The sequence below is a fragment of the Toxorhynchites rutilus genome, chromosome 1, assembly GCF_029784135.1.
Source record: "Toxorhynchites rutilus septentrionalis strain SRP chromosome 1, ASM2978413v1, whole genome shotgun sequence".
Taxonomy (NCBI): domain Eukaryota; kingdom Metazoa; phylum Arthropoda; class Insecta; order Diptera; family Culicidae; genus Toxorhynchites; species Toxorhynchites rutilus.
In genome coordinates, this window is record NC_073744.1 from 89,180,914 (window position 1) to 89,201,170 (window position 20,257).

General features: G+C 38.7%; 1 protein-coding gene across 2 annotated transcripts; it reads left to right on the top strand.

Annotated features, from left to right (window-relative positions):
- Positions 1-5,357: 5,357 nt before the first annotated feature.
- LOC129762303 (rho GTPase-activating protein 11A-like) lies at positions 5,358-16,471 on the top strand. Of its 2 annotated transcripts, XM_055760449.1 has the most exons (5): positions 5,358-5,710; positions 5,773-5,967; positions 6,024-6,742; positions 14,129-14,197; positions 14,253-16,471. In XM_055760449.1, exons 1-5 carry the CDS (start codon positions 5,579-5,581, stop codon positions 16,327-16,329), a joined length of 3,192 nt encoding a protein of 1,063 aa, XP_055616424.1. In that variant the 5' UTR covers positions 5,358-5,578; the 3' UTR covers positions 16,330-16,471. The 2 variants fall into 2 exon arrangements, with proteins under 2 accessions (XP_055616424.1, XP_055616425.1); XM_055760450.1 differs by lacking the exon at positions 14,129-14,197.
- The last annotated feature ends 3,786 nt before the right edge of the window (positions 16,472-20,257 follow it).

Genomic DNA, 20,257 nt, shown 5'->3' on the forward strand with positions numbered 1-20,257 from the left:
AAGCCAGTGGATCCATTGAGGCGAGACCCATCAGTGAAGTATCTTTTCATGCAATTGACTTTTTGGTACTTTCGGTTAAAAATACGGGGAATGAAAGTTGGTCGAAGCTGATCTGAAATCCCAAGTATTGCTTGTTTCATCGACAGATCGTATTCAATTGAGGAACTGCTGATGGTGAAGTGAGCACGGTCTGGAGTAAACGATGGAAGACAAATATCTGATGAAATATAGTGATGATAAATTCTCATAAACCGAGATTGTATATTTAGATGAAGCATTTTATCAAAGTTTTCAATCACAAGTGTGTTCGTGATACCGCATTTCACCAGTATTCTGAGAGAAAGTTCCCAGAATCGGTTCTGTAGAGGAGTTACTCCTGCTAGAACCTCGAGACTCATGTTATGCGTTGAGTGCATACAGCCGAGAGCTATACGCAGACAATGATATTGAATTCGTTCCAATTTTAGAAGGTGACTTTTAGCTGCTGAGAGAAAGCAGAAAGAGTCATACTCCAGAATAGATAGAATAGTTGTTTTATAAAGCGTTATGAGATCTCCCGGATGAGCTCCCCACCACGTGCCGCAAATAGAGCGGAGAAAGTTGACTCTTTTTTGACATTTTTGCTTCAAATACGTAATGTGGGTATTCCAAGTGCATTTTGAATCAAACCAGACACCAAGGTACTTGAAGGTCAATGATTGGGTAATGTTTCTCCCCAAAAGCTTAAGTTGCAATTGGGCTGGGGACCGCTTTCGAGTAAACACTACCAGTTCTGTTTTCTGCGGCGAGAATTCTATCCCTAAGTTCCTTGCCCAAGAAGACAAGTTATCTAGGGAATTTTGCAATGGTCTTTGCAAGTTTTCGGCATGGGGACCTCTGACGGAAACCACACCATCATCTGAAAGTTGTCTTAGCGTGCATTGTTCTGCCAAACAACTGTCAATATCTTTCACATAAAAATTATAAAGAAGGGGGCTGAGACATGAGCCTTGGGGTAGACCCATATAACTATTTCTGGAAGTTGTCAGCTGTCCAAGGGTGAAGTTCATTTGCTTTTCTGACAACAAATTGTACAAGAAGTTATTCAAAATTCCAGGAAGTCCACATCTGTTCAGATTGTCTGACAGAATTTCTATGGAAACTGAATCAAAAGCTCCCTTAATATCCAAGAATACTGAAGCCAGTTGCTCCTTGTGCGCAAAGGCCAGTTGAATATCTGTAGAAAGCAACGCTAGACAATCGTTTGTTCCTTTGCTCTTGCGAAACCCAAATTGTGTAGTTGATAGCAAATTATTTGTCTCGATCCATTGATCGAGTCTTCGAAGGATCATTTTCTCCAGCAATTTTCTAATGCACGAGAGCATAGCAATCGGACGGTATGAGTTATGATCAGACGCTGGTTTGCCAGGCTTTTGAATTGCTATCACTTTGACCTGTCTCCATTCGGGTGGCACAATATTGTTTTCTAGTAGAGTATTGAATAAGTCTAGCAAGCGTCTTTTCGCGATATCGGGAAGATTTTTTAGAAGAACGAATTTAATCATATCGCTTCCGGGTGAAGAGTTGTTCAATGAAAGAAGAGCCATAGAAAATTCCAGCATTGAGAATGGTCTGTCCAGAGGTCCACCGCTCGGAGACGTTTCTCGAAGAATATGTTGGGCTGGAACTGAGTCTGGACAGACCTTTTTAGCGAAATCGAATATCCATCGGTTGGAGTATTCTTCACTCTCGTTGGTAGATGAGCGGTTACGCATGTTGCGAGCTACCCTCCACAAGGTGCGTATTGAGGTTTCACGAGAAAGACCTTCGATGAAATTGCGCCAGTAACCGCGTTTTTTTGCTTTAACTAGTTGTTTCAGCTGTATTTCAAGCTTTGAATATTCCTCGAAGTGTGTGGATGTTCCATGTCTGCGAAAAGCTTTGAAAGCATCAGATTTTTTCAAATACAATTTTGTGCATTCATCGTCCCAGCCAGGAGTGGCTGGTTTTCTTTTAAATGAAGCACTTGGAACTTTTCTTTTTTGTGCTTCCAGTGAGCTTTTATACAATAAATCGACGAAGAATCGATATTCTTCCAATGGTGGAAGTATATCTATTGATTCGACACCGATTGTTACCGCCGTTGCAAATTTTTGCCAGTCGATGTTCCTTGTTAGATCAAATGGAACTCGAGATGGTTCATTGGATTGCGGGCTACACTTAATTGATATATTGATTGGCAAGTGATCGCTACCATGGGGATCATTGATGACCTTCCACTGACAATCTAATGATAGCGAGTTTGAGCACAAAGATAGATCGAGTCGGCTTTCCCGAGCCGGAGGTTTTGCAATTCGTGTCACTTCACCAGTGTTCAAGATAGTCAAGTTGAAATCGTCACATAAATCGTAAAAAATAGCCGCCCTAGCGTCATCATAAAGATCGCCCCACCCAGTACCATGGGAGTTCATGTCACCCAAAATTAGAACTGGGGTTGAGAGAATCGAAATTAGATTCCAAAGTTGACTGCGGCTAATGGAAGTATTCGGGGGAACGTATACTGAAGCTATGCAGAGTTCTTTATTCTTTGCAGTTATTTGACAAGCGACGATTTCGACGTCTGATAGAGCTGGGAGAGGAATTTTATAGAAAGAGTAGCACTTTTTGATCCCTAAAAGTACTCCTCCATAGGAATCATCTCTATCCAGGCGAATAATATTAAAATCGTGGAAGTTGAGTTCTGTGTCAGAAGAAAGCCATGTTTCGGAAAGAGCGAATATATCACAATCATAATTTTGAAGTAAAAATTTGAACGAGTCTAGTTTAGGCACTAGACTACGGCAGTTCCATTGTAGCACATTGATCATATCTTCTACTACGTTAGATGAATTATCCATCGAAAGATATGATTGATGCAAGGAGGGGCCATGAAGCAGTCAATTGCTTAAGATAAGACTTTAAAGATGGAAGCAAGGCAGAAATAAGGCTTCTGAGGGGGTCTTGAATTTTGAACGTGTTTAGTATGAAGTCCACAATGTCCGAAAATGCTATCAATCCTCGATTAGACGCGAATTTTCTACGAGAAGATCGAGGAGCAGCGTTTTTATTTCTCTCTTCTCTGGGTAATGACGTAAAATCCTTGCTGCAACCAGGAACTGGCTGAGAAGGAGCCTTCGGATTCGTTTTTTTGCTACTATTACCCTTGGAATTAGACAATCTTCCGAGGGTCATTTTAGCTTTCTTACGGTGCACCATTGGTGAATGATTCATCCTTTATTGAAGATTCTGGTGCAGCCGAAGTAAGACCCTCATCAGAATCAGAATCCGATTCATGAGATGACAAAACCGAAAATTGGTTTTCATTTTGAGCGGCTGATGCGGTCTTTAGCATTTCAGCATAAGTCCGCTTGGAGCGTCCAGCGATAGAACGCTTCACTTTATCGGAGTGCTGTTTGTACCTTGGGCACTCTTGTAGAGGGTGAGGATTCTCGCCACAGTGAATTCCTCACTATGTTTATCGCCACATTTGCCGCAACGAAATTTGTTGCCGCAGTGGCTAACCGAGTGTCCCAACTTTTCACATTTGGTGCAATTATAAACCCGCGGTACAAACAGGCGCACTGGGAAAAAAACATTTTCTACTTTCACATAGTTTGGGAGAACAGAACCTGCGAAAGTAACTCGAAAAGAGTGCGAGGGCTTATAAACTTTTTTATTTTCTTCCAAAGATGCTGAATGCAGATTTCTAACATCCAGGATCTTTACAAGATCTCCAATCATCGAGTTTTTGAAGGAACCCGACGCTTGTTTTAGTTCATCGACACTCAGACTCGCGTCGGTTACTACGCCTTCTATCTCCACTTCTCGAGAAGGGATGTAGATGTGATACTCCCTGTTAAAAACTTCGTGGTCAACAATCTTGTTGGCCACATCAAAAGTCGGTGCTTCTACACGCAGTTTGTCCGGTCTCTCTTTATGTATCGAGACGCCCTTATAATTACGCAGCAAATCTCTTGAAATATCAAGAGTTCTCAAAGCTTTTTCCTTGGGCCGAAAGAAAACAACCCATGGTGCCTTCGAGGACTGTTGATAATAACGCGTCCGCGCAACATTGGCATCAGCAGATGTCATAACGGTTGCGCAGACGGTGCGCAACCGCCTATGAAAACGAAAAAAAAACTCGCACGCACACACACAACTCACACGCACACACTCGCGCAAAAACTCAACTTAAAACTAACTTAGACTAAAAACTAACTTAAACTAAAAACTAGCTCAAATCAAAAACCTTCTTGAAAAAAAAACAATAATTTCGTAAAAAAAAATTAATAAATAAAAACTCAATAAAAAAATTTAGTCTGATGAGTTCGAACAACTTGAACAACCCTATTCAGGGAGCTATACAACGCTGCACGCTACGGTATAAGCACAATAGCGAGACGGCAAAAACTATTCTATTGTACTTCTCTGTTTGATGTTTGGTGAAGATACAAATGTGACGCTCAATGGAACCAATTCACAGAACACCGGTCCAGCGTCGCTGGAGAGGTGCTGCTTCCTCGCTGTTCCGGATGCGTTGGCACTTAACTTGTCACCAATGGACGAAAGAAAAAAAAACAACAACCAAAAATCACTTTGGCGGAGGGGGAAAAAAATCTTTCCAGCTTCGATATTGTAGCGGAGGACGGACAATGTGTGTCCGTCTCTTGCAAATAATCGACGAGGAATGATATTATATATAATGAAAAGTTTCAGTCAAAATATCAGAAATGTATAGACAAACGGCTACGTAAGAGTCAAAAATACGTGTTTAAAGTAATTAAATAACATGATGTAGAAATTTTCATTCAAATTTTAACATTTGAAAACTGGATTCGTGCCTTCTAATCTGATAGAGATTACACTATCGAGTTTTGTCCCAAATCGAAAGTTGCCACCAGACGTCGACACTAACCACTGTCAGTGCGGATTTTTCTCTGTCCAATTAGATGTAAACATGTCCAATTAAATGTGTCGCATTACAGGTATGTCCAATTAAAAAAATGTCGCATTAAATGTAAATTACTGTATATATATATATATATATATATATATATATATATATATATATATATATATATATATATATATATATATATATATATATATATATATACAGTAATTTCTATCCCATTCGCCGTGCTTATTAGAATGATGCTAACATTATTAACATTATATATGAACCTCCCACCTTATATATGACGTCTCCCACCGTTTTAGATACATCTTAACATTATGTTCAATTTTTAGAGCGTAAACCATCTGTCAATTTTTTCACTGTTTACATTTTCTTGCCACAAATCGTTGCCACATTTTTCTCTCATGTTCCACTTCTCTTCTCTGCTTTAGCCGTTTTCAAATATAATTCTTGACATGTTGAATTGCTCAGATCGTTTAACGTCAAACGTCAGAAACTTGTCGAATGAGCGATAAAATATCAGCGCGGGCGAATTCAAGAATCTCAGTAACCGTTGACATTATACGTGTACGTTTGTTTATCGTGTTCCGTTCATGTTTTCCCTGTAAAAAATCGTCCTCAATGATGATGCTGAAATAAACCATGGATAAAGCAGGGATAAAAATGCTTATAAATGATATCGTAAATAAAGAAAATCTATTCAATGTAATTGTTAACGAATTACGCAGTCATGGAATCAAATATCGAAAAGATAAACGAGTCAAAACTGGACAGGTACGAGTTGTCCGAAATGGAAATAAAAACATTTTTTTTTTGTATTTAATTCTCTGTTTCAGGACAAAGCGAGTTATAAACGAATTTTCAACGCACCATTGCATTCATTGGAACTGACTGATGTTATTCTGGCTAACGGTGGTATTGTACAGGTTCCTCTATTTGTATCGGATGCTTGCCAACGGATTCTGGAACAAGTTAACACTGAAGGTTTATTTAGGAAAGCTGGCTCATCGAAAAGACAACAGGAAATTAAAGTAAACAAGTGCGGGCGTGTTGTAGATGTCACAAATTAAACAAAGTCTTATTGCAGGCTAGTCTTGAGAATGGAATACAGTTAGGGAGAACTCATCATGTTGTTGATATTGCCAACATACTGAAGACATTCTTTCGTGATCTCCCCGATCCGCTTCTACCGACCGGGAACATTCAAGAAGTTTTGATACGTTGTTTACTATCTGGCGAGCATAAGGTGTATGATCTCATGATTGCATGCTTGCTACTTCCTCCGATAACGTTGAATACGCTGGCATTTTTTATGCAGTTCCTACATACTGTATCACTTCATTCAAATGTTAACAAGATGACTGTGGAGAACTTAGCAATCATTCTGACGCCTAACTTGATGCCAATTGCCGAAATGATACAGCAACGTTTAACAAGCCATGTAAAAGTCGTACAACTTCTGATTGAAAATTCGCATCAAATAGGTGTAATACCTGATACGATTGCCGAAAAGTTGAACGAAACAATCGCGTTTGATCGCCAAACAGGGGAAGCACATCGTAGCATGATTTGTGGCAGTACCAATGAAAAAAAGAAAAAGAAGCGAAGAAGCGGCTCACTAACGAGAATGTTCCATGGCTTGAAAAAAATTGTTGGAGCCCTTGGTTCCTCCGAAAGCTTGGACAAAACAGATGAACTGCCCGATCGGGATACAACGGTGGTGGCTGCGATAGCAACTCCATGTCTTAATAAGTCTGTCAAGAAGCGCAAGGTTACTGACGGCATGCCGTTCAGTGCGAAGAAAAAGTAAGAAAATTGTATAGACGAATTTCATGCCAACTCACTGTCCGTTGGCAGCACCATCTCAGATCGCAGCGAAACGCATGGGTCTTTTAAGCAACTTTGCATATTTGAAATATTCAAAAAAGAATTAGACCACCGTCGATGGGTGTGAAATTGGGTCATAAATGGAGAAAATTACTATTAGTAATATCTTGACAAATATTGCGAATATTTTTGAAAGCTGTGAGCCGTTTAATACGAGACATATTTCCACAACTTTCAATGCATAATACTTACCTGTAGTACAAATAGTTATTATTTATTAATTTATCAAAGTTTGATGTGTAAATAGCCATCAAATAACACCTCAGCAAAAATATCATGCCCAGCATTATACAGAACTACTAAAATTGTAAATATTGGATACAATGATTCTTCAAAGTCTTGCCAGATAAGTCATTACTGATTTTGAACATCAAACATTTTTTTTCATTCGAATTTCAATATTTTCGAAATAATCTCTTATTTACGCTGAATGGGGGTGAGAATGGGTCAAGCACAAAATTGAATTCCATGCCAAACCGATATAGTGATTGTCAGATTTTCATGAAAATTGGTCATTGTATTCTTCATCGTAAAATATTAGACCCGTATTTTCTATTTGTTTCATAACGGTGGCCATTTCCATTTTATGGTGGTCCGAAAAATCAACTGACCCCCCTTTTTTCCAAAATAACCTTTTTCAATAATACTACTGGACCGGTTTAAATAATCGATATATCAAATTAAAGCCAATAAGCTAGTTTTGTTTGAAAAACATTACACTTGAAAAAAAAACAGATTTTGTTTTCGTAATTATTGATTGTAATTGTTTTTTATAGCTTACACGGCTTCGGACCTAAGGTCAAATCTCAGCTTTCAAGAAAACATATAAAATAACATAGCGCCTTAAGCCCCGAGACAATGTAAACTATAAAAACAAATACAATCAATAATTACAAGATCAAAATCCAAACCAAATTTTTTTTGAAAAAAAAATCTCACAGGAAAAAAAATATTAAGATTCATTTTTCTCGAAAATGTATTTTTTTTAAATTATTAAAAAGTTATATTAATAGCCCTTCTTCTTGAATGGCGTTAACGTTCCCTGTGGAATTTTTGCCGTCTCAACGTATGCATTAACTAGCGTCATTTATTAATACTTCGTTGAGATTTCTTAAGCCATATAACACGCCTTGAATGTTTTCCAAGGGGCAAGCTCTAGAATACGCGTGACCACAGTGCAAGTCGAAGGAAATTACTCTGACGAAAAATCCCCCGGCCAGAACGGAAATCGAACCCGAACACCCGGCATGATAATGTGAGACGCTAACCTCTCGGCCACGGGTGCACTCATGAATAGTTCTTACAATTTCCAACAAGTCATCCATACATCGGAAGATGGGTACTTTTACAGGTAAAAAGTTTTTCTTACAACAACTTTTTCATGTTTTCTTTGAAAAAAATTCAACTAATCCTAATTTTATTTAAAGTCAAAATAGCAATATAGTGTTTTGTTTTAGATCTTATTGAAACATGAACTTTCGCCGAAGGCGTCAACTTTCTATCTTTTATAGCTTTTGAAATACAGGGCATTTTGGTATGAAAACCCCTGAAAAAAATAATGTTTTACTCGTTACATTTTTGTGTGTGAATTATCGCATTTGACATGTTCTTGACATGCTTCTAAATAGAAAAAAGTTAGCAGAGCATGTTAATCGTGATAATTTAAACATACAGATGTCACGAACTAAACATTAATAGTAATTTTTCAAAAAAAAAAACAGGAAGTGGGTTATATCTATGGTATAACCGCAAGGGTGACGTAGGACTATCGTTGATTTAAAGATCATTTGTATGAAGTTGAATCTGAATTCATTCTGAATGAATGAATATTTGGAGAACTTCGAAAACGAGAGCGTTACGTTGGAGGCACAAGGTTTTATGCATCCAATATTGGATACGGAAATATCCTACTGATGGGGAAGAATAATCTTCAGAAGCTATCCTGTTGATTGCGATTGATTGAAAAACCACAAAACCAAATGTATTTGGTCACAGTGTTACATGGATAGAAAACATTCAATTAAACTCTTTCACATGAATATATTTTGAAAATTCCCAAAGGAACTGGCAGATTATTTTCAGTAACGATTAGATATTTCCACATTTTCCTCGATACTGGAAGCCCACCAGTAGTTAATGCCAACTCGATAACCACCTGTTAATAGCACTTGATTGAAACATATTTGGTCACAGTGTTACATGGATAGAAAACATTCAATTAAACTCTTTCACATGAATATATTTTGAAAATTCCCAGAGGAACTGGCAGATTATTTCAGTAACGATTAGTTATTTCCACATTTTCCTCGATACTGGAAGCCCACCAGTGGTTAATGCCAACTCGATAACCACCTGTTAATAGCACTTGATTGAAACATATTTGGTCACAGTGTTATATGGATAGAAAACATTCAATTAAACTCTTTCACATGAATATATTTTGAAAATTCCTAGAGGAACTGGCAGATTATTTTCAGTAACGATTAGATATTTCCACATTTTCCTCGATACTGGAAGCCCACCAGTGGTTAATGCCAACTCGATAACCACCTGTTAATAGCACTTGATTGAAACACAGTGTTACATGGATAGAAAACATTCAATTAAACTCTTTCACATGAATATATTTTGAAAATTCCCAGAGGAACTGGCAGATTATTTTCAGTAACGATTAGATATTTCCACATTTTCCTCGATACTGGAAGCCCACCAGTGGTTAATGCCAACTCGATAACCACCTGTTAATAGCAATTGATTGAAACACAGTGTTACATGGATAGAAAACATTCAATTAAACTCTTTCACATGAATATATTTTGAAAATTCCCAGAGGAACTGGCAGATTATTTTCAGTAACGATTAGATATTTCCACATTTTCCTCGATACTGGAAGCCCACCAGTGGTTAATGCCAACTCGATAACCACCTGTTAATAGCACTTGATTGAAACACAGTGTTACATAGATAGAAAACATTCAATTAAACTCTTTCACATGAATATATTTTGAAAATTCCCAGAGGAACTGGCAGATTATTTTCAGTAACGATTAGATATTTCCACATTTTCCTCGATACTGGAAGCCCACCAGTGGTTAATGCCAACTCGATAACCACCTGTTAATAGCACTTGATTGAAACACAGTGTTACATAGATAGAAAACATTCAATTAAACTCTTTCACATGAATATATTTTGAAAATTCCCAGAGGAACTGGCAGATTATTTTCAGTAACGATTAGATATTTCCACATTTTCCTCGATACTGGAAGCCCACCAGTGGTTAATGCCAACTCGATAACCACCTGTTAATAGCACTTGATTGAAACACAGTGTTACATAGATAGAAAACATTCAATTAAACTCTTTCACATGAATATATTTTGAAAATTCCCAGAGGAACTGGCAGATTATTTTCAGTAACGATTAGATATTTCCACATTTTCCTCGATACTGGAAGCCCACCAGTGGTTAATGCCAACTCGATAACCACCTGTTAATAGCACTTGATTGAAACATATTTGGTTACAGTGTAACCTGGATAGAAAACATTCAATTAAACTCTTTCACATGAATATATTTTGAAAATTCCCAAAGGAACTGGCAGATTATTTTCCAGCAATGATTAGATCTTTCCGGAACTTTCTCGATGCTGAATGGCATCCTAACGGAAAGAGTTCTGCGCGTGTATGTGTCGATCCTTCGCCGTCCACCTCCTCCAGCACGTTAGGTAACGATGTTGTCTTGTCGATGTCCTCACGAAAAATGAATGTGTCTCACCACCAGAATATTGCTTAAGTATGCTTTTTGTGTGTGATTGAATCGAGAGAAGGTGTGGTTTACGATGGCAATTTGGAAGGCAAACTAGAGGGGAATGAACTCTCTGAGCTCGGAACTTTCGGCGACTGAGCAATAATCGATTGCGGGCGCATACAATATTGGATACGGAAATATCCTACTAATGGGGAAGAATAATCTTCTGAAGCTATCCTGTTAATTGCGATTGATTGAAAAACCACAAAACCAAATGGTTTTGGTCACAGTGTTACATGGATAGAAAACATTCAATTAAACTCTTTCACATGAATATATTTTGAAAATTCCCAGAGGAACTGGCAGATTATTTTCAGTAACGATTAGTTATTTCCACATTTTCCTCGATACTGGAAGCCCACCAGTGGTTAATACCAACTCGATAACCACCTGTTAATAGCACTTGATTGAAACATATTTGGTCACAGTGTTACATGGATAGAAAACATTCAATTAAACTCTTTCACATGAATATATTTTGAAAATTCCCAGAGGAACTGGCAGATTATTTTCAGTAACGATTAGATATTTCCACATTTTCCTCGATACTGGAAGCCCACCAGTGGTAAATGCCAACTCGATAATAGCACTTGATTGAAACATATTTGGTCACAGTGTAACATGGATAGAAAACATTCAATTAAACTCTTTCACATGAATATATTTTGAAAATTCCCAGAGGAACTGGCAGATTATTTTCCAGCAATGATTAGATCTTTCCGGAACTTTCCCGATGCTGAATGGCATCCTAACGGAAAGAGTTCTGCGCGTGTATGTGTCGATCCTTCGCCGTCCACCTCCTCCAGCACGTTAGGCAACGATGTTGTCTTGTCGATGTCCTCACGAAAAATGAATGTGTCTCACCACCAGAATATCGCTTAAGTATGCTTTTTGTGTGTGATTGAATCGAGAGAAGGTGTGGTTTACGATGGCAATTTGGAAGGCAAACTAGAGGGGAATGAACTCTCTGAGCTCGGAACTTTCGGCGACTGAGCAATAATCGATTGCGGGCGCATACAATATTGGATACGGAAATATCCTACTGATGGGGAAGAATAATCTTCTGAAGTTATCCTGTTAATTGCGATTGATTGAAAAACCACAAAACCAAATGTATTTGGTCACAGTGTTACATGGATAGAAAACATTCAAATAATCTCTTTCACATGAATGTATTTTTAAATTCCCAGAGGAACTGGCAGATTATTTTCAGTAACGAATAGATATTTCCACATTTTCCTCGATACTGAAAGCCCACCAGTGGTTTATGCTAACTCGATAACCACCTGTTAATAGCACTTGATTGAAACATATTTGGTCACAGTGTTACATGGATAGAAAACATTCAATTAAACTCTTTCACATGAATATATTTTGAAAATTCCCAGAGGAACTGGCAGATTATTTTCAGTAACGATTAGTTATTTCCACATTTTCCTCGATACTGGAAGCCCACCAGTGGTTAATACCAACTCGATAACCACCTGTTAATAGCACTTGATTGAAACATATTTGGTCACAGTGTAACATGGATAGAAAACATTCAATTAAACTCTTTCACATGAATATATTTTGAAAATTCCCAGAGGAACTGGCAGATTATTTTCAGTAACGATTAGATATTTCCACATTTTCCTCGATACTGGAAGCCCACCAGTGGTTAATGCCAACTCGATAACCACCTGTTAATAGCCGCGCGTGTATGTGTGTGTAGCGATGTCTTCCCAGGGAACCGTTTGTGGCATCACTCTCCTCCTGATAGATTCTCTTCTGGCCTAGGGTGCACAAACAGGCTCTTGGTGACACCGTTCATCCGCGCTTTCATGATAAATAAAGAGCTTCACCGCAACAGCGACAACATGCTCCAATCGCTGTTCAATTAGAACTGAGTGGATTTCCGAGCGCCGCTCGCTTATATACCGATTGGTGATTTCAATAGCCTGTTTTGAAAGCAATTTTAAGACTATTGAAACAAGTTTTTGGATCAAAAAGTAACAAGTATATAACGCGTAGACATTTTATCTTTCGAATGAAGTGTTTATCATACCATTTCGTTCAGTTGTTTAGGAGCTATTAACGCTCAAAATCTCGGTCTCCGGCGTAACGCTTTCGTTTTCGAAACTTTGATTTTACACCCCGGTATAGAAATGAAAGACGTAGTCCTACGTCAAAAACATGGAAAAGTTGTTAGGTATGGGTGACTTGTTGGAAATTGTATGTGCTATTCATATCTATTTTATCAGAATTTAAAAACACATGTTTTCGAGAAAAATGAATTTTAATTTTCAAAACATTTTTTTCAATGAAATTTTTTTTCCGAAAAATTGTTTGATATTTTTTAATGAAAACCTAAATAATTTCCTACATTCTATTTTTTGGCAAAAATGTTCGCAAGTTTTTTTTTAATTTTGAGTGTTTCAATTTTTTTTCGAAAAATCTTAATTTAAAAACTATAAAATCTACAAAAAGTTGGTCAGAGAACGAAATGTTTTATTTAGGTTTTCATTAAAAAAATATCGAACAAATTTTTGGAAAATAAAATCTTTGAAAAAAAAATATTTAGAAAATTAAAATTCATTTTTAGATATAAATAGCACTTAAAATTTCCAACGAGTCACCCATACATCGGAAGATGGGCACATTTATATGGAAAAAGTTTTTCGAATAACAACATTTTCACGTTTTTCTTTGAAAATAGTGCTACTAATGTTCAATCGTACCATTTTTATGATAAATTAACGCAATTTACATGCTCTGCTGACTTTTTTTTCTATTTAGAAACATGTCAAGAACATGTCAAACGTGAAAATTTACACATAAAAATGTATCGAGTAGAACATTATTTTTTTCAGGGGTACATACCAAAATGCCCTATATTTCAGAAACTATAAAAGATAGAAAATTGACGAACGAAAGTTCATATTTCAATAAGAGCTAGAACTTTGTCGAGTACACTATATTGCTATCTTGACTATAAACAAAATTAGGATTAGTTGTAATTTTTTCAAAGAAAACATTAAAAAGTTGTTAGAAAAAAACGTTTTCCCTGTAAAAGTGCACATCTTCCGATGTATGGACGACTTGTTGGAAATGGTGAGAGCTATTCATATTTTTTTTGAGAATTTAAAAAAAATACGTTTTTGAGAAAAATGAATTTTAATTTTTGAAATAATCTTTTTTCCAGCGAAATTTCTTTCAAAAAAAAATTTGGTATTTTTTATGACAATTCAAGCCATTTTCTACATTTCATCCTTTGACCCGAATTTTGTCGGCATTATAGTTTTTGAGTTGATAATTTTTTGTAAAAAATCAAGAAAAAAAATCTTTTTTGAATATTTCAAGTATGCAAAGTTGCTTCAAAGACCCGTGTGTTTACACCCACAACGTTTCGCTGCTATGCGAGATGGTGCTGCCAACTCCTAAGACAAGTTGGCATGAAATTTGTCGATAGTTAAGGTATGTTTCAATGTTCTGAATAGTCTGCATTATTTTTAGGAAGGAGGTGATCGATTCCCTTCCAGGCAATCGGGAAATATTGCCGTATACTCCCAACACAATAATCAAGTTAGTTGACGTTATGTTTTCGTCTCCAAAGATAATTGATTTTGTTTCTTTCTAGGGAGGTAAAGAAATCTCGACTGAGTATTGGCGGCAATAGGAACAAAACTGCCAAGAGTGGAAGCCGGCTAGTTCCTAGTACTTCAACTGTTTCGATTACCGACGGTAAACCAATGGAACGTCGGTGGAGTGTAGTTGGTGCGCCTTGGGCACGCAAAAAACAACAACAACGCAACGGTAATGATAACCCTTCCGCGAATTCGGGAAATGTATTCTCTGATCGAATCAGTTTCGGAATCAAACCCGAAGAAGATGAAACCGAAGAATCTATGGTGTTTGTAGGCGTATCTCCCGTGTTATCAGAACCTAACACTGAACAAGTTGTAAAAAATACTGACCTACATGGGGCTGAAATGACAAAAATTACTACATTGAAGGGAAAAGTTTTATTCGATGATGATGTTGATGATGATGATGATGGTGGTAAGAAGGAACATGAGAAAACTAGACAAGAATACATGCGAATCACTAAGAGTGAATATGAAGCTATAAAAGAACGTGTCAGTGCAATCGAAACGCGTATATCCCAGGAATTTGGGCACATTATTGGAAGTATCGAAAGCGATACCGGAGATAGTATGGATAATGTCGTGAGCGTCGAGAATAAATATCAACAAACCCTTGTACATACTGAACCTATTGAAGCGAGCTGCTCCAGTACGGATCAACTGGCGAAAAGATTAAGTCGAGAGCTCAAGATTCGTCGTAGTGCAGAACATAAACCGATGCGATCTCCTAGCGCGCGTAAGATTGGTTCTATCCGACGACGTTCCAAGGAAAATGTCCGTCTTTCTCGAAACCAATCGTGGCACATGACTACTGCTACCATGAACAGCAAACAAATTCCGCCAGTAATATCTGATTTAATGTTTTATCCTAAAACGAATCTCAAAAGAGGCCGACCAAATACTGTTCAAAGTGGACTGAAGCAACCAGACGTGAGCCCTATACGACGCACAGAGGACAACGATACTAGTAAATGTACTATAGTACAAAATTTCACGGACGAAGAAAAAGAGAAAGATAAATGGACGTGTGCGGAGAATTTTTTCAAAATTTCAGGCTCCCAGCAGGAATTAGATATCTCTTCGTGCACGAGTCGAGAAAGGAAACAAAGGAACTCGTTGCGATCGAGCAATGGAGGTGTCGACAAAACACCACAAACTGTACAAAAAATCAAAATAGTAGAGGCATCAACGCCCATGTTACCTCCCGAAGTACCTCCCCGTAAGACTCCAGCCAGAACTCCCATGCTATCATCACTCAAAACACCTGGCCGGTTGAATTCTACTTTGCTCAAGACTCACTTGACTCCATTGCAAGATTCTCAGTCAGGGCGAGCCTCGATTGCTCGCTTGCGAAGTCAAAACGCTGGAATGGTAATGGCGAAGGCAAAACTGTTCGATGGAATGGTCTCCAACGTGAATCAAACGCTATCGCAAAATTTGCAAGCAAACCGTCGACAAAGTGCTAAATTCGCGACGAAGAAAGAAGTGGATAGTGGCGAAGCATTGCCTTCTTTGATGAACGAACCGGACAAAATACAAAATCGACAAGTTCAAAAGGTCAAAGCCGCAAACGCTAGCAATAATCCAAAAAGTCCTCGTCATTCCACCCCGCGTAAGCGAGGTCTCGCTAAATCCCCACATGGCGGTGTAAACCGCAGACAGAAGCTACGGCTTGCGGCTAAAACTCCCACAAAAACTAATCTCAATTCACCTAGAATAATCCGTAAAATACAACAAGATTCGAAGATCCTCTTGTCAACGAATGTGCCGAATGCTGAAAAAGATTTGTGTTTCACGCCATATATTTTGGATCAGGGTAACGAGACACCAAAAATAAAGACAGAGACTATGCGGAATTCTCCCAGAAGGTTACTGAATAAAACTTCTCATGGCATAAAATTGACAACAAATACACGGCAGCAAACACCATTGAAAGCGACACCGACATCGAAACTCACGCTCGTGACATCGCCGAGAACACTCTCAGACACTCGCCCCAGACGAGAATCTCCACGGCTGATGGCAAAAAGTACCAATCGAACTAAAGTCAACTCGGTTGTGCCAGCTTGATTTACGGTTAACATTTGTTATCGATATCATTTGATTTGGACTGTTCTAAATCGAGTGAAAAAAAATGCGAACGTTTCGATGTTTTCGTAGTTATCAACTGCCATTATTACAATAAAGAAGTGTTTCCAAAATTATTATCTAACCATTTAATTATATTCATTTTCAAACAGACCAAAACAGTATCCCTTCATAGTGTAGGGGAAGGCGGTCTTAATCCTACCGGTTGCGCTAAACCGACCCCCTCTTGGGCGTCGGGAATGGCGGCACCCACCAAACTTTAAGTAGTTTCAAATGAAAAATGTCATAATGCGTGGTACACAAATTACGTAACGTCAAAAATGCGGTTTTTGGAACACACCCCACTCCCTTTGTAACAATAAGTGACGCAAGACAAATTTTTTTGATGTCTTTGATAGTTTTTCACTGAGTGAGATTTGAAGTCATGTTCTCATATGTTATCGACTCGGGTATCAAAAAGAAATTGAAAGGTAAGGTAGCTTCCACAATGAAGCGAGAAACTTTGCTATCTCATGTCACTCGCCGCGTGGAATAAGGAAAAGATACTCATAATATGTGTCGAGTTTGAGTTGCTCCAAAATTTTCTTCTCTAGACGATTTTGAACGTTCTTGTAATTCTGATCCCAACGTTACTTAGAGATAGTCCTTTGGTTATGATTCTACGCTAGATCTACTTCATGTAGTACAAACCATCAGAAGTACATATAACACTTAAGTTTTAGATCATAATTTTCTGGTAAGAGGGACCGTGCATTTGATCCAGTATTTGAGTCGCACAATACTCTAGTGGATGTGATCAGCCTATAAAGTGATTTCACAGCATTATGATGATCACCCCATCGGGTTAGCGACAATCTTTCAACAACACACCTGTGTAGCGCAGAAACATTTCTCAGCCACAGATGGAATTGCGAAAATCGAGTACACAGATTGAACAGCTCTAGAAATTTTACACGCTATAGATTCTTAGCAAAAGCATGCAGCAAATCAAACCCTATGGATACGGCTTTTGACGTAGGATTACGTCTTTCAGGAACATATTGGGGTACAAATTGAAAAATGAAAATCGATCGCATCGTGAAAAATGTCCAATTTCAAACGCTTGTTACTCATTCATTTCATGATGGATTGATGGGATTTTTGCATCAAACGATTACGGCACTCCATAACAATTTTTCACATTGAATAAAAGATTCTTGTTCCGTGTATGTCGCAGAAATGGGTGCGATATACTATGCTCTAGGGATCATTGAAACACTGCCCATCGACCATTATTTTATTTTTTCAGACAGTCTCAGCTCAATAGAGGCAATCCGCTCAATGAAAATTGATAAACGCTCATCTTATTTCCTAACAAGAATAAGACATCTATTGAGTGTTTTGGTCGAAAAATTATTCAAGATTACCTTAGCATGGTTTCCCTCTCATTGCTCGATTCCGGGGAATGAGAAAGCGGACTCGCTAGCTAAGGTGGGCGCTTTAGAAGGCACACTTTTTGAAAGGCAAATTGCCTATAATGAATTTTTTCACATTCCTCGTCAGGACACACTCGTTAGTTGGCAGCGCATGTGGAGTGAAGATGAGTTCGGTCGTTGGTTACACACGATTATCCCTAAGGTCTCGACGAGTGCATGGTTCAAGGGATTGAATGTAGGTCGTGATTTCATTCGCGTGATATCTCGGCTTATGTCCAATCACTACAACCTAAACGCGCATCTCTATCGCATTGGGCTCGCAGCAAACAATCTTTGTGATTGTGGCGATGGCTACCACGACATCGAGCATGTTGTCTGGTCGTGTATCCGGTTCCATACTGCTCGCTCTCAGCTCTCTAGAGCACTGAGAGCACAAGGCAGACAATCGGAGATCCCCGTCCGGGATATCTTAGGTAGCCGTGATCCTGATCTTCTGCTTCATCTATACCTGTTCCTCAGGAACGCCGATGTCAACGTTTAATGATGTTTCCTTCGTTGTGTCCCCGTTTCATATCCCTCCTATCCGATCGATAAACTTTTACTTAGTCGCGGCAATACATACACACACTCTTTACAGATGCACGGGCCGAAGGTTGTGCAGTCCACTGATCATTCAACAAGAGCCAAAGGTTGTACCGCTCATGACAACTCTACACGAGCTGATGATTGCGCCGGCTAGTGACCATTCTATCCTGGATTCCTCGAGTCGAGAAAGACGCACCACGCTAGATATGGGGTACAGACTAGGGGGGCGTTGCTGATTAATGATCAGCTGCATCCTAATAGGAAGTATCCCGTGTCGGGCACACGTACAGAGCATCGAAGACCGCAACATACCAATTATGAGAACACTTGTAATACTAACCTCGAGCCAACCGCGAGTAATCGGTTACATATTACTAACATAGTTGTAAGACAAAAATTGTCAAAATATTGGACTCCCGGCCCCGTCAGGCTAACGCCACATGTGCCTTAATAAAAAAATATATTTTGGGGAAAAAAAAATAGTATATATCATATAACTAACTATCGAACAATTGAAAAAATTCAACCCCTATCCAAACAGAGATACCCAGTCCTGATTGGTCGAAACTGACGTCATTTCTTTTTCGCGCCCGATTCGTTCTCTCACCGGCAAGCTGCATGGCAATCGAGTAGGAGGCCCCTACTTCACACATACCGAATGATATAAAAGGAAGGAGCATTCGTGGATCTCATTCATTCTTACAACGGACGTGGAACGGACAACAACAAGTGGAGAGCAGCAGCAGTGAAAGCGGCTAATATATAGGCAAGCATAGAAGTTGAGCGGTCAAAATGCGAGCTGTGTCTCACACCGAGCTTCTATGGCAGCATAAGCAGCGGCAAACAGTAGCAACGGTTGTTGAAACCGGTCTACTACTAATGGCAGCAGAAGTGCGAGAACGTTTCTTGGCATCGTGAAAGTGCAGTATCGAATCTGAGCGGCCAACAATTGAGCTGTGTCTCACATAAGTGGCAGTAGCAGCAGCAGCGGCGGTAAACATCGAGGCTGAACCTCAACAATCGAGCTGTGTCTCGCATCGGTCCACTACTGTTGGCAACAACAAACATCATGAGTAGAGAGTTTCAGGCATGCTCTCTTTCTCTACTGCTGCTGCTGCTGCTACTCATTCTTGTAGGACGCTCAGATTGATAAACATATGTGTTTCTAGTGTGCATTGCTGGTACTCCTGTTCACATCAACCAATACAATTGGATGCGGTTATGGAGGTAAAGGAGACAAAAGATCCGGTTGAGGAAGAGTGTATCGCAAGGTTCCACATGACAACATCCAGTGTATCAAACCCGCTATCCGTTGTTTAGCTCACCGTGATGGTGTCATCGAAACCCTTGCAAACCGACGCACAGAAGCCGAAGATGCCAAAGCCAAGGAAAGCAGCAGCGACTCCGAAAAAACTACCGCTGCCAAAAAGTTAACAACTGCTACATCCGACTGAAACCTCACATTAGCACGCAGCACATTCCGTACAACCCATTTAACCATTCCAGTCCTTTTCAGGACTTTCGATATTGCTTTGAAACGAAAGAGTTTAATTTATTGTTTTCCACTTATCATAAAAGACGAGTGGGTAATGTCAGGGACATAACCGGAGTGACGTAGGACTATACAAAGGGGACAGCTTTTGCTAAATATATATTTCGAATATATATTTTTATTTTCTTCTCCTACGTGAATACCTACCTATCTACCTGAAAAATGGATTAGTTTACTGTTTACTGTTCATGAACATGTTGGGGGTTCTGAAAAGAATCTTTGGTGTTGTGTTTTTGCGTTTTTTTTATTAACTTGATTCTTGTTTTTTTTCTGAAGGCTTTGTACTTATTAAATGTTCAACGCCGGACATCTTTCGGCGTATGCACATATCGTACAATCAAAATGATGGCTGTGATAG